The 15411-nt window shown below is 44.9% G+C and overlaps 1 protein-coding gene across 8 annotated transcripts in view; it reads right to left on the bottom strand.

The window, feature by feature from the left end:
- The window catches only part of DLG3 (discs large MAGUK scaffold protein 3), a 115497-nt gene that overhangs the window by 55048 nt on the left and 45038 nt on the right, over nucleotides 1-15411 (bottom strand). For 7 of the 8 annotated variants that reach the window (XM_081846738.1, XM_081846736.1, XM_081846740.1 and 4 more), the window contains 3 exons: nucleotides 4626-4679; nucleotides 2102-2152; nucleotides 1265-1389 (listed from right to left, as the gene is read on the bottom strand). In XM_081846738.1, the coding sequence (XP_081702864.1) occupies nucleotides 1265-1389; nucleotides 2102-2152; nucleotides 4626-4679 (230 nt within the window). Of the gene's footprint in view, nucleotides 1-1264; nucleotides 1390-2101; nucleotides 2153-4625; nucleotides 4680-15411 lie in introns of those variants that run through there. The other variant, XM_081846741.1, reaches the window with a different exon arrangement.

Here is a 15411-nt window from a genome sequence, read left to right on the forward strand (position 1 = left end):
GTTTTTACAATGCCACATACTTACTAAGTTTTAGGAAAGAGTGCTGGACTGTATAAATAAGATGCTATGGAAAAATTTAAGACTTTCAGAAGTGAATATTATTTTGAACTATATACCTACTGTATGGAAAGTGAAAATGGGACAGCAAAAATGGGCTCTACGTGCCCTAATGGTTGCTAAGAGACTAATACTGATGATCTGGAAGAATAGAAATATGATTCCCCTTAATCAATGACTTGACAACATGACAATATTAGAAACATATGAATGGATCGCTTATAGACACAGACTTTCTTTGCATAAATATAATATCTGGAATGACTTTACACTGAATATATGTGGTTATTAATAAAATTTGTATTTGAATAATAATAATAATAATAATAATAATAATAATAATACTATAAACATTTGTATATTAATGTATGGAAATGTAATTCAGTATTTTTCTTTTATTTTCATTCATGTTTTCCTTTCTTTTCTTTCTTTTCATCACTTTTTTATAAGTGAAATTCTAATAAAATATCAGAAGAAAGAAAGAAAAAGAATCTCAAAGTGGTTAAATCAACATGTTAAAATGGGGCCCATGGGCACTTTTGGACTTTTGAGCAGCTGCAGTGGGTGCCACCCCACTTCTGATCACTTCTCTTTGGCTTCGCTAGATGAGGACCATCTCTGAGAAAGAGAAAGGGCATGCATGGAAACGCTTCCTTTTTCCAAGGGATCTGGGCAAAAATCAGATCCAGTAGAATTAACTTGAACCTTGAAAAGTACATAGAGCTGAAAGAGGAAGTTGGGAAGAGCGTCACCCTTCCAAATTCCTCCTTCAGCTGTATGTGCTTCTCAAGAGAGAAAAAGGCAGCCATCCTCACTACCTCATGACCAAGGATGAGGTGAGTGAGGAGGCTCAGAGGTTTCATGGGCACCAGAGGAAGGCCTCATGGGCGCCCTTGAGCACACAGGTGCCATGTTGGCAACTTTGTGTTAAGCGTACACTGAAACAAAACATGCATATACAAAAAACACAATCTAAAAATAGTCTGAGTGGTACGACCGTGCATTAACAGTCAGGAAATGGCTGAATGAATAGCTGTGAGTATCTACAGAGAGTCTAAAACACACTTTTTAATTTGTTTTGTTTTTTACGGCACACACGCACACACAGTTCATCAACAAACATCTCATTTTAGGTTCCTTATCTGTACCTGCTTCCTCCCCCCCCCCCCCTCAAGGCTCAGGATCCACCCTATGGCAGGACACTTACCCCAGACGCCCATCCATGGCAGCTGCTCCACCTGGGATGATCTTGGTTATGAAAATGCCAGGGTCATCAGGGATGTGTGGATTATCAATCCCTCCAGCAATGCTAAATCCAAGGCCAGAATTTCCCTGACAAGTGTTAAAAAAAAGAAGGAATAAATAAATGGGATGAATCATAGAGTTGGAAGGGACCCTGAGAATCATCTAGTCCAACTGCTTGCAATGCGGGGATCCAACCTGAAACTTGGGTGTTATCAGCACCATGTTCTAACCAACTGAGCTACCCAGGCTGAGCTTATATGCTAACGATAATTAGAACAATACAGCAATTCAAGGGCACTGAAGGTTTATTCAGTAGAAAGTAACCATGGACATGAATGTAAAACTTGAAGTCTGCCAGGTATCCTGATGTGGAAAATGAAAAAATCTCCTAGCCTCTGTTGAAAAGCACAGTCCTACCACATATAGCTGGGTCAGTTCTCAATACCATAAGCTCTGGTTTCCAAAACCACAACAGTGGAAAGAGGAAAGAGGGAACACGCATGTTAGATCCCCTTGCCCAGCCCTCCCCAATGTGGTGTTGTCCAAATGTTTTGAGCTACAACTTCAATCAACCACAGTCAGCCATCCAATCTGATGGGAATTGCAGTCCAAAACATCTGGAGAGCACCAGGTTGGGGAAAGGCTGCCTTTTTCTCTCTGTGCTCCCCATGCTTGTACCTACAGAGCCAGGATGCATGTGGCTGCGTGGGAGGACTAACAAAGCCCAATACAGTCCAGAGACAAGTAACGCTAGCCCTGGCACCACATCCATGGCAAGGGTCCACTGGCTCTCACTCACCCTTTCCAGGACAATCTCTTCATACTTGAACATCCCGTCACTGCCATTCACCTGGGGAAACAAATAGGAAAAGTTTAACAAACAGATGCTGAAATATGAGATGCCCCAAATCAGTATTGGTGTTCCACTCACCCTTGCAGACACGCCTGTTTGCAGAAACATTTCCCTAGACTTGAACTTCCTGACCTAATTTTTTTAATTATGGATGTTTTTGATATATTTTTATGGATTTTTTTTTTGTGATCTTTAATTATGTGTGGATAGCTTATAATTGATTTTATACTTGTAAACCATATAGAAGCTGTCTTGGCATGTAAGTAGTATCTGGGATTATTATTGTGATTAGACACAATTTCTGGGACACAGGATTTTCTGGCACAAGCCTCCCTGCCTTCACAAATATACAGTGGTACCTTGGTTTACGAACTTAATCCGTTCCGGAAGTCTGTTCTTAAACCAAAGCGTTATTAAACCAAGGCATGCTTTCCCATACATAGCAGTTGGGGACTCAATTTACACTCAACAGGAAGCAAAACATGTTCTGCTTCGAAGGCAAAGTTCACAAACCAAAACACCTACTTTCAAGTTTGTAGCGTTCTTAATCCAAGTTGTTCATAAACTAAGCTGTCATTAAACCAAGGTACCACTGTATGTCCTAATTGTAAGGGCACATCCACACCTACCTTTTGCCTAACACTTTCTAGACACGGGTCTATGCTTTGAAGTGCTGCATCTGAGCACTCCACCCCCCACCCCCCCACATTACTTTCCCCAGGAAAAAACCCCATTTAACACTGAATCAGAATAAACAACAATTCAGATTTTCCACAGATTTGTTTATTTGCTCTGATTCAGTGGTAAAGAGCAGGTGCACCGGAGCAAAGCTCCAGGGTGAAAAAACACAAAAATCAAAATCCCGGTGCTCAGACACACTTGTATTTTAAAGTGGAACTCTGGGTGAGCCCTTAATATATCACATCAGAGGCAGGCCAAGCACAGCAAGGAGGGGGAGAGATCTGAAGAATATCCTAACAGCCTCAGCAAGAAGCTAAGAAGTGGATGGGACATATTCAAATGCACTGGAAGCTAAGGGAGAAAAACAAAAGATATATTTATTAATCCACACATTAGAAGAGACAGCACATCTAAATGTTTTGCTTTGATTTATCTGAATTTCCCTAAAGAAGGGCCATTAGGGTTGAAACAAGTTGGATTATTAAATCCCTCCTTTGACAACCCCATTCCAATTCACTCCCACTTCAAGTCCTTTTTTGGGGGTTCCTATTTTGTTGCATCATTACATCCTCAAACGACTACTGGTTGTGGTGACTAAATGGCCATGAAAAGTCCAATTCTGAATTTTGCAGGCTCTGCACAAATATACCTCCCCTGCCAGGGAGAGGAGCATGATGCAGCTTCTGCATTAACTAAACAAAAATTCTGCACATAACCACAACTTGCACCGCTTATTCTGCTTTCTAGATCAGCAGAGAAGGGCCGGGACAGATGGGAGGGGAGGATAGAGACCAGGGACCAGCGGAAGCAGGTGGGGGAAAGCAGCAATTTTGAAGGGCACTGAAATGCAGAGTGTACCTGGGAGAAATTAGATTCAGTTCACGTTTAAAGGCAAAGCTTACAAATTTGTACTTTTTGGGGGGAAAAATATGCATCCTGAAACACAGGCATCCACTTTCCCAAATTTTGCAGCGCAGTTCTCTAGCCAAGTAAGGTGCACCCAAAAATGCATACACTGGGGCAAAGCGTGCATAAAAATGCATATATTAGTGAAGATAATGTACAAAAATGCATTATCTTAGAGGAAACCGCTATACAGAAAAATGTGTACATTAGGCAAAACTACACACAATTTTTTTGGAAAAATGCTTACTAAAATGTGTTAATAATTTCCTTTAAAAATGTTTCTAAAATGATGTGGAATGCGGAGAACTGAACTCAAGATTGGAAAAATGAGAATGAGAGAAACTAAAATGCCCATCCCTAATCTCACTCACCAAAACCAGAGAAAAAGCTGGGAGTTCTATGTCCCAAAGGCAACAGATTCCTGTGGCCAGCAAACAGAATATTCTAGAATTTCCAGGTGGAATTTGTCAGGAATGCCCAGTCCCGTTTTTATTTTCTTTTAACACATGCATAACACAGATTCTTGACACACTCCATATCTAGAAGTGATATGGGAGGACACACCCAGGAATGCTAAGCTCTCCATGCCTTGGAGTTGTGAGACAGGATTTGTGCAATGAGCTGTGCCCTAGCTACGGGGAAGGGGGGACCAGCCTGGTTTTTGCCCCAAGTGCAGCCTGTGTGGGTGTGGGTGTAGGCAAATGTGTCTTGGGTGTGTGTGCCAAAGTGGGTGTTTGACCTGGGTGAAATAAAGCCTAATTTCACCTTCGGCAATGAGCCCCACACCACTATTGGCAAGAAAGAGAAACTTCCTCCCCTTCACAGGACATTGTAGGACCTTGTGGACAAGGCACAAACCGCACAAGAAAAGAAGCAGACTTACAGAGAGAGCAGGCTCCAGGGTTTCTGTGTTCACAATAATGGGAGAGGGGCTGGCCTGAAAGAGAGACAAAAAGAAAAAGCCACGGTTGTTCATTTAAATTCCCATGATAAGAAGACAGGAAGCACTGCCTTATATTGAGCCCGGCTGCAGGTCCATCTAGCCCACGGTTGTCTGCACTGGCAGGCAGCAGCTCTTTAGTGTTTCAGGGAGGGTTCTCTCCCAGCCATACCAGGAATTGCCAGGGACTGAATATGAGAACTTTTGAAGGCAGGTGATCCACCACTAAGCTACATCCCTTCAAGCAAATCGACCCAGGCCCTCCCTTCCCAGAATGGCTCCCTGCAACCACTCAATCTGCCCCCACCAGAAAAGCCACATTCCCATCTACAGGTCTCCCCAGGAAACAAATCCCCCCAGCTTCTCTATTGTGCAACAGCAGGAAATCAATCCACCTTTCTTTCCCAGTCCAGCAATTACCCTGCCTCTTAGGAACCAACCGAAAGCTTTCCGGATATGGATTATACGGAACCGCCTTACTCCAGGTTCTTCAACCGAGGGCCTTCAGATATTTGTCTGACTACAACTCCCATCATCCCCAACCAGCTTGGCCATTTTGGACTACCACACCCATCAGTCATGTGGGCTGGGGATGATGGGAATTGTAGTCCAAAAAGCTGGAGGGCACCAGGTTGAGGAAGGCAAGTTTACTCTGACTGCTGGTTCTCCAGCCCCAGGCAGCGATTCTTGTTGGACTTGTTACCAAAGGTCCTTGTAACCCAGAGCAGGGCTGCAAGCAGGCCCCAGTTCTATGGAACAGCGTTCCTGAGTCAAGGTGCCCATCACCAGCATTTCCCAGAAACAACTGAATATATTTTTGTTCCAACAAGCCGCCTTGGCTGGATGAAAAGATCTGTGTTGTTTTTTAACTGCTTTTTATGCTGTTTTTTACTGCATTTTGTACATTGTCTTAAGACATGGGGTGTGAAAGGCAATCAATTATTGCATCAATCGTAATAATGATAACTGCAACAAGCACTGCTGGTGCAGGTAGCTGGATATAACACCTTTCCCATAGAATGCATATGCTGAGCCAATTTACCCTCCTCCCCTTCTAAAGCAAATGTAAGGTATCTCCTGGAAAAGAGACAGAGACAGAGGCAGAGAGTTGAACCCTGTACTGTAGGGTAATATTTTTGCAGCAACAACAACAAAATTAAAAAATGATTTGGCATTTATTTCTGAATTTCTAGCCCTGCTACCCAGTCATTCCAAGCAACTGTAATTTTTTTTTTAAAAAAAAAAGCTCAAAGAGCAATTTAAAAGCACATTTAAACATGCATTACTGAAATACTAAACGTATATAATAAATAGGACATGAGCCAGTTTTTAATAGTAACTCTAAAAAACGAAAAGAAACTTTCCAGCTCTCCACACCTGGTGGATCAAAAAGCTGGCAAAAAATAAAACACGTTCATGGCCTTCTTAAAACCACAGGCAGTTGAGTACAATGCAAGTCTGACCTCCACCCGCCCACCCGCCCACCAAAACCCCCTTGGGTTTGTAAACCCCTGTTCACAAAATCTCTGCCCCAACCCAGGGCTACATCTCTCTTCTGATTAAGCAATTGGGAGCTGTTCAGCACAAGAACCTGCTGAAGGTAAGTGAGGAGGAGGGAGGCATGCTCAGTGGTTAAGAGTATACACTTTGAAGGCAGAAGATCAAGCCTCCAGGATCAGCTGGGAAGTGATGAAGATTATTACTATTATTATTATTAACAACCTGCCTTTCACCATAAAGTGGATGGGTTACAATAATTACATGTTACACATTATTAAAAACACTTCACAATATTAAAATATTGTAGAAACACCTTACAACCACAGAGAAAGGGAGGTCCTAAAGATATACATCTCAAAAGCCAGGGCAAATAGGTGAGCCTTCAGCACCCACCCAAGATGCCTAGCGGAGGTGCCAAGCGCATTGGAGATCCTCATCTTAGGGGCTGCCGCAGGACATTCCCTCTCCTAGGCAGCCCCCCCCCCCAAGATTATGAGAGAAGTGGAATAACTAAGAGGGGGCTGCCCAAATGGTATATGCATAAAAATGGAAAGAAAAAGCAGTTCCAACAAAAGACGATCAACAATTAAAACTGATGGAATACACAGAGATGGCAAAACTTACCAGAAGAATAAGAGATCAAGATGAGAGACTTTTTTTTAGCAGAATGGGGGGAAATTGTTGAATATATGAAGACAAATGGTAAACGATTTTAGAACGTTAGCAGGATTGACATAAACACGAGCAGTAAGAAATAACGTAAATTTGTAAGTAGGTTTGAATTGGTTATGCAGTAAGATTACGATATAAAGTAAGGGATTGCGGGGAGGGGAGTCGAAGAAAATGCAGGTTGCATTTGTTTCGATTTAATTTTTGTTGTTGAAATGTTGTAAAATGCAAAAATGGAAAAATATTTTTGAAAAGGAACAATTAAGAGAGACGCCTCTACTTGCATTAGTACCTAATAGGGTATTAAGGAAGGAGATGTGGTTTCTATTGTCTGCACCTTGAATTGGGCTCCATATAAAGCAGCTTCGTGGGGCAAGAGCATTCCCGAGAACAAAATAAGCTGCCCCTGATTTTGGCAATGGAGTTTTAACATGCACAGAAGGGGAGCAGGTGGAAGAGGCCCAAGGCACCTCCAGAGAACACAGCCAGGATGTACGCATGCCTGCTGGGTGTGTGAGAGAGTAATATGGCCACTGCCATTCAGATGGCAAGAGGCTGGCTGATGAATGCTGCCCTGGATTCTTCCAGCTATCCGAAAAGATTTTCCCTGCCCAAGGGGGAACAGGTTGGTCCCCGAGGACTGAGCCGCGTGCTGCTGAAAGGCCTTGTCACATCCCTTCCATCCAGGCCACTGCCTCCCATTCTTGTTGCTCATTCAATCTCCCTGAGATGCTCAAGGCAGCACTCAGGACCCTGAAGAGCTCCCCATCCCAGCCTGGTTTCCAGCCGAATGGGCAGATTGTCCCTGGTGCGGCTGTGAAGAAGTTGCAGACCGGGGAAAGCTTCTAGGGGATTCTGAGCTCACATAAAAAATGTGGAGGGATGCTTCACAGGGCAACGGGCCATGAGAGAAGGGGCAAGAAAAACACAATAGGGGAAGGATAAGCAGAGGAATCAGGAAGGGGAAGCAGTAAGCAATGTGGCCAAGCCATCCGTCCCCAGCATCTCTGAACAGTTGGCCTGTGTTGGGCTGGTGAATTGGAAGCTGGCCACTGAGAGACCATTAAGCATATAGGGGGACACTGGTCTGATGGCACAGAGGGAGGACCTTAGTTTATTTCTTTAACTGACACATTGCATAACCACCTTTCTTTCTCAAAGAAACTTCAAGGGCCATTGCTTTGTGGCGGAACCCTTGCTTGGAATGCAGAAGGTCCCAGGTTCAATCCCCACCATTTCCAGATTTAAGATGACAATGGCAATAATATCAGTTGCAGATGGACAAATAAGCTGACCTGCCATAAGGTAGCTTCTTATGTTTCCCAGGTGGCAAATGTAAAAAAAGGAAAGAAAAAAAAACAGGAACAGAAAGAAACCTGGAACCAGATATAACAAGAAGAGAAGTGGGTATCCGGCATTAAAACTAGAGTTAGGATAAGACCAGATTTCTAAAAGGTCCAGATGCCTTAAAAAGCATCAGAGTACATGCTAGGCAGGCCTCCCTGGGTGAGCTTTCCAAAGATATGGTGCCATAACCAAAAAGGCTCTGTCAAGTCACCACCCACCTAAATTATTTGTTTACTATATTTGTATCCTGACTTTCCTTCGAGGAGCTCAAGGGTGGTATGTACAGCTGCACCCCTACCCTCAACTCCAATTTATCCCCAAGATGTTGGTTAGGTAATTGCTATTGCCATGGTTTATTTCATGTATGAATTGCAGCAACTCAAAACACTTTTAAAACACAATAAAGTCGTATGTAAAGCAATTGCACACATTCTTGGAGGACACAAGATCATTTAGATCAATTCCAATCTGGGTTCAGAACTAAGTCCACCTTGGTTGCCTTGATGGATGACCTTTGCAGAGAGTGGGACATGGGGGTGTGATCTTGATCTCTCATCAGCATTTGATACCATCAACCATGTTCTTCTCCTGGACCAGTTCCAGGGAATGAGAACTTGGGGGCACCGTACTACAGCGATTCCAATCATACAACGGTTGGGAGAGTGCCTTTCTGCCCCCTGGTGGCTATGCTATGGGGTGCCACAGGAGGTGGCTATGCTATGGGGTGCCACAGGAGGCTATCTTAACTCCAGTGCTATTTAATATCTGTTGTGAGCAATCATTAGGGGCTTGGGGGAAATGCAGATGGCACTCAGCTCTATTTCTCCATAACAACTGAATCAGGATGGGCCATGCAGCCTGGATACAATGGGGAAATGGATGAAGAAAAACAAGCTGGGCTTGGATCCTGGCAAGGTGGAGGCACTGTGGGATGAGTAGCTCCTCTGTCTGAGAAACTGGCCAGTTATCCACCCTGGATGAGGTTGCTCTGCCCCTGAAAGAACAGGCTCGTAGTTTGGGGCACTTTTGGATCCAGCTCAGACACTGGGGGCTCAGGTAGCATCAATGGCTAGTACAGTCATACCTTGGGTTAAAGACGCTTCAGGTTGAGCGTTTTCAGGTTGCGTTCCACGGCAACCTGGAAGTAACAGAATGGGTTACTTCCGGGTTTCGCCGCTCGCACATGCGCAGACACTCAAAATGAAGTCACACGCATGCACAGAAGTGGCAAATCGCAACTCGCACATGCGCAGATGTGGGTCGCATTCTGCTCAGGATGCGAATGGGGCTCTGGAACGGATCCCGTTCGCATCCAGAGGTACCACTGTACTGCCTTTTACCAACTACAGCTGGTTTGGCAGCCACGAACATACCTACAACGGAATAGCCTTGCCACAGTACTTCATGCATTAGTTACCTCAAGACTAGATTACTGCAATGCATTCTACATGGGGCTTCCCTCATGCTTGATCCAGAAGCTGGAGTTAGTGCAGAATGCAGCAGCATGATTGCTGACAGGCCTTGTCACCTCTGCTCAGAGATCTGCACTGGTTGCCGTTTTGCTACTGGGCCAAGTTCAAGGTGTTACGGTTTGTATTTTAAGTCCTTAACAACTTGGGACCAGTTTACCTACAAGATCGCCTTGACTCACACATACCCACTCAATGGTTTCAGTCAGCGGAGTTGCCACCACTTCAAGTGCTACATAAAGCCCATTCTGCATCTGCAGGAACTCCATTGCTTGGTGTGGCAGCACCTACACACTGGAACTCCCCCCCCCCCTCTTGAGACCAAGCAGGTGTCTTCACTGTATTCTTTCCTTCTTCCTGGGGAAAACCAAGTTTAGTCAAGCCTACCCAGAAAAGCTGGTGTGAATTTTAATCTGTTTTAGTATTTTAAACTTGTATGTTTCAAGGTTGTTGTTGTTTCGTTTGCATATAATTTTTATGAAGCAAATGCATACGTACGTACATAAAATCAGTTCAATAGCGCATCTAAAAACCATTATACTCCCCCCCACCCCCACCCACAGAGTTAAAAGAGTGACCCATATAAAAACAATTTCAAATCCAAGACAGATACTAATTGAGGTAACTGCCACAATAGCAAGCACCACTTGTAAGACTTGTTGAAAGGGGGACATCTTAAACAGACTTTGAAAAGGCAATGGAGGCAGTTCCAAAATGTGGATGAAGTTACATGAAAAGCCCAATTCATATACTGCAAGGAATGGACCTCCTGATAAGCTGATATCTGCAGGACACCGTCTCCTGCAGAGCACAGTGATAAAGGTATGAGACCATTTTTTGGGTTGTCAAACAATGAATGGTGCAAAGTCACCTGTGAGCTTCATGGTTCATGGAGGGGATTGGAACCCAGGCCACCCTGGTCCAAGTCCAACACTCTAACCACTGCCTCACACTGGCTCCCTTCAGAAGGTGGGGAGAGGGGAGATATATATGAGAAAGGTGACAGAACAAAGGCAGAGGGTCTGTTTATATATCAGTAAGATGCACCAGACTGGTTCTCTGCTGTCACCTGACGTCCAAAGCCAGGAGGCAGAAATAGAAACACGGTTCCAGCCCCAGTTGCACAAAGAAGAGTCGGGTCACACCAACAGCAGACTGGGGGAGTTGAGCAAAGGTATGGGGGGGGGGAGCCAAGGAATGATCAAAGGTGAATCTGGCAGGACAGCAGCAGAGGGCAGAAGCTCTCGGAGAAAATGCATCTCTCCACAGCTTTTTGCCACAATAGTGGAACAAGCAGAAGCTTCATGCTGAGAAGCAATTGTAGCCCTGACTGCCAAATGCTGGCAGCCAGGAAGAGAAGAAGGCCATCACCTCCTTACCCTGCTGGGGAGTTTCCAGAGGCATCTGGCTGTAGGACACTGGACAGATGGACGCCTGGCCTGATCCAGCAAGTCTGCTCTTTAAGATCCTGTCACGGTTCCACACTGTTTTCTTCTCTCTCTCTCTCTCTCTCTCTGTGTGTGTGTGTGTGGAGAAAAGTAAAGGCAGCAGCTCTACTATCCTAAGCTTGCTTACTTGGAAGCACATCTCTCTGGGATTCAGTAGGGTTTACTGTTGACAGGATTAGGCTAGAAAGTGGCCATGAATATCCTTAGTGTAATAGGAAAAGATGGCTGGCTCTGTATCAAGGCCAGTTTTAACAAAAGGGGATGGAGCCATGAAAACATGGATCTGCAAATGACACTAAACCTGGGAAATGGGGGCAGGGTGGGGAACACTATCTAAACGAAAGGATAGGATTAAGGTTTTGGAATGACCCTTCGCAGCCTGGGGCACTTGAGGGAAAGCAGCATAGGGGGCAGGTGCCTAAGACCCAGGGGCAAAATGCAGCCCCTCATATCTCTTTATCTGATGCTTGGAACTCTCCTCAGACCACACCCTTCACAGGTCCTGGTTTGCACCCAGAGCATTTTCTATTGGCAAGAATGTGGCCTCCATCTCTGATATTGCTTTGAGATGCAAGACTAATGCGCAAAGGTGAAATAAGTATTCATTGCTCCTCCCACTTTTGATTCCTCCCTCCCTACTACAGACAAATGGCCCTCAGAAGATTGCCAAGGAGGAAATGCAGCCCTCAGGATGAAAAATGTCCCCCCACCCCTGATGTAGCACATATAATAGAATCATAGAATTGTAGAGTTGGAAGGGACCATAAGGACCATCTAGTTCAACCCCCTGCAAGACAGACCCTCCAAGTGTCCCTATTTTCCAGGGACAGTCCTGGATCTACAGAAGCCGTCCCAGTTTCTGATTTGATCCCAGAATGTCCCGCTTTTCCTTAGGACATCCCTAAGGAGAGATGTTGGAGGGTATGGAGTTATCGGACCCCCAAGCCATCTGAAAGCAGCCCTGTATAAGGAAGTTTTTTAATGTTTAATGTTTTCTTATGTTTTTAAATATGTTGGAAGCTGCCCAGAGTGGCTGGGACAACCCAGTGAGATGGGTGGGGTATAAATATTATTGTTGTTGTTATGGAATAGGACGTCCTTATTTTCATCAGAAAAATATTGGAGGGTATCGCAGTGCAGGAATCTCTTGCCCAATGTGGGGCTCAAACCCACAACCCTGAGGTTAAGAGCCTCATGCTCGACCAACTAAACCATCCCAGCTAGGAACCATACAGCTCCCTGAGAAGGCGGCCAAGTGTACAAAATGGTACAGCAAAGATAGAGCGCCTGGTGAGCTCCAGATGTTGCTGGACTCCAAACTCCCATCAGCCCCCAGCCCTCACAGCCAATGGTCAGGGGTGATGGGAGTTGTAGTCCAATGACTGGAGGACCACAGGTTCCCCACTCCTGTAATACAGTGAAATTCATTATGGGTGGAGATTTACATGTTGGGGGGCGGGAATACCCACAGAGGATACAATTAACCGAGGAAGATTCTTACCATGCCTGAGAAGCATGTGATGATTTCATAAGTAGAAATACAGCCCTACTGATAGCATTTAAAAGCAAACCTCATTAAGGGAGTCATGAACGGGAAGCCACTGTGGTGTGTCATTTTGCTCAGGGTTGTATGCCGCCTTGGGTATTTTACAGAGAGGTGGAGTACAAATGCCAAACCAAACAACTAAAATTTGTCATCAGAGAGACTCAGGTTCGAACTCCCACTCAGCCACAAAGCTACTGCATGATCTTGGGCCAGTCACACACTCTCAGATTAGCCTACCTAACAGGGTTGTTGTAAGAATAAAATGGGGGCAGAGGAGAAACCATATATACCACAGGTGGAGAGCCAATTGCCCTCCATATATTGCTGGATTCCACATGTGTACACATGATACATTTAACACACATTTTCACAAAGAATACTGGGAACTGTAGTTTACCCTTCACAGAGCTACAATTCCCATAACCCTTAACAAATTACAGTTTTCCAGGGTGGGTGGGTGGGTGCACGCTTTAAATGCATGGTGTGTTTGCTGCCTAAAACTCCCATAATTCTTGACCAGTGGCCATGCTGGCTGGGCAGTGATGGGAGAGTTGGCCCCACACCCCAGTACATACAGTCCTGAGTTTGTTGGAAGAAGAGTGCGATAAACATGAAAATGAAAAAAAATGGGCATTAGCGCAAGCAAGATTCAAGAAGACCCACGGCAGACTAATTGCTGGTTAGGATGCTGAGGGTGGAGGGCACTGTGTTTTTACCAGGATATAGAGATAGCGAAGAAGATTCTGAGAAAGGAAATTGTGCTGGGAACACATGACCTCCAAAAGCACTAAAAGGAATAAAAATGTATTATGCTGTGCTCTATGGCAGCTTTCAAAAACCATGCATGGAGGAAAAAGAACTACAGAGCCTCAGCAGAAAAATAAAAGAGAAAGCCAGGGTCAACTCCAAAGGGATATGTCAAATAACCAGCTGGTCTCTCGGGCTTTCCTAGAATGCTCCATTTACTGCTCTCACCCACGCCAAAGTGCCTAATTGTGCCACCTGGAGACCAAGGCATGTTTCTGGGAAAGCAAACGCAGGAAGGAAGGTCAAGGAACACTCTGCCTGTGACCAATGCCTATTTAGGGTTCAGAAACATTTACCTAGTTCAAAATTCCAACATCAAAACAACCATCGCTTATAAAGAAGTAGCTATAATGGCAGACACTCTCAGCGAAAAGCATTTTACCCAGAAAAACAGGACTATTGACCAGCAATTGTAGCAAAGATTGCAGAACAGCCTACACAAATACATTATTTATCAGACTTCATCAAGACAGCACTTGTTGGGGGCTATGGGAGCTGCAGCCAAAAAGATCAGAGGGCAACAGATTGGCAAAGGCTGAGTTAACTAATGAGTTTGCACTGAGAAACACATGGTAAAGGTACCTGCCTAATATCAACAGGCAGGGAGTTCCAGAGAGAAGGATCAATCTTTGCTAGTGCAGAACAAACGTTGTGTGGCACTTGTATAGTGAGGTCTGTGGATGGAGATAGTTTTGGAAATTGAAGATCTGGGTTCAGTCCTGCCCCTGACACGATCAACTTCCCTTAGGTTACCAACTGTCACAAGAGAGTGCTGGTCAGTAATCACACAGTACAAAGATGGAGATAGCTCTTTATTAGCAAAAACATGATCTCCACAGACTTAGTTAATGAGCAGAGCAGCTCATTCCTGGTGATCTTCCTCTAGGAAAATCAGTTGCTCAGACTGAAAGTCCCTGCTTCCTAAATCCTTCCCAGCTGTCTAAATCCTCTCCTCTTCAGGGCTTTCCCTAAGCAATCAGAAATGGCACCTGTGTGCGTGAAGCCAACCTCTCCCGCCACTCTTTTCCTGTCTCTTCTGGTTCTGGAAAACAAGATGGAGCTCATCATCGTAGGAGAGGGGGACACCTGTGTCTCTTCACCAGCTTAACTCATCTCTGCTTCTTGGTCCCCCTCCTCTTCAGCCTCCACTTCTGCCTCTGATTCTGCACTTCTCTCTGGCACAGACTCTCCCTGCTCACTAAACCCTGTTACCTCTTCAGCTTCCAACACCTCATCTTCCCTGTCTTCTTCCTCTTACCACTTATTGTCTTCCCAACACCACTCCCTGGGCTCTGAGCCTTCTTGCCTTTGTTGTTCCCCAGCTGGTTCCTCCCACTATTCCTCTGCATCCAACCAGCCCATGACACCAACTCAAATATCAGCCTCAAGCCCCCCCTCAGCTGTTAAAAATCAACAATTTGCTATTGCTCTGCCTCTTGTGGATCTGGTGAATATTACAAATGCAACATAAACTTTTCTAGAACACACCACAAGTGTGATTTAAAAACAACAACAAAAAACCCATATCTTTTCAAAGCCCCAACCCTGTCCAGGTATTCTGAAGCCTGATTCTTGAGGTTTTGAAGAGCTGTCAATAAGAAGAGATCTGCCAGACCAAATGAATACTGTCCAGCAGGTGCCAATGGGAAGCTCACAAGCAGGACTGGAGTGCAGCAAAGTTCTTCCCAGATGTGATTCCTAGCAACTGGTGTTCACAGGCATACTGCCTCTGACAGTGGTGGCAGAAATAGCCATTGTGTTTAGTACCTGTGATAGCCTCCTCCTCCTCCTGCATGAATTTGTCTAATTCTCTTTTAAAGCTACCCAAACTGCTGGCCATCACTACCTCCTGCAAGATGCTCTCCAAGGATGGGGCGCCTATGGCCAACGGAGAGGAAGAGGAACCTGGGTGATATGAGCCATAGCAACACTGCCAGCGGGTT

Source organism: Podarcis erhardii (genome assembly GCF_964252035.2).
Source record: "Podarcis erhardii genome assembly, chromosome: Z".
Lineage (NCBI taxonomy): Eukaryota > Metazoa > Chordata > Lepidosauria > Squamata > Lacertidae > Podarcis > Podarcis erhardii.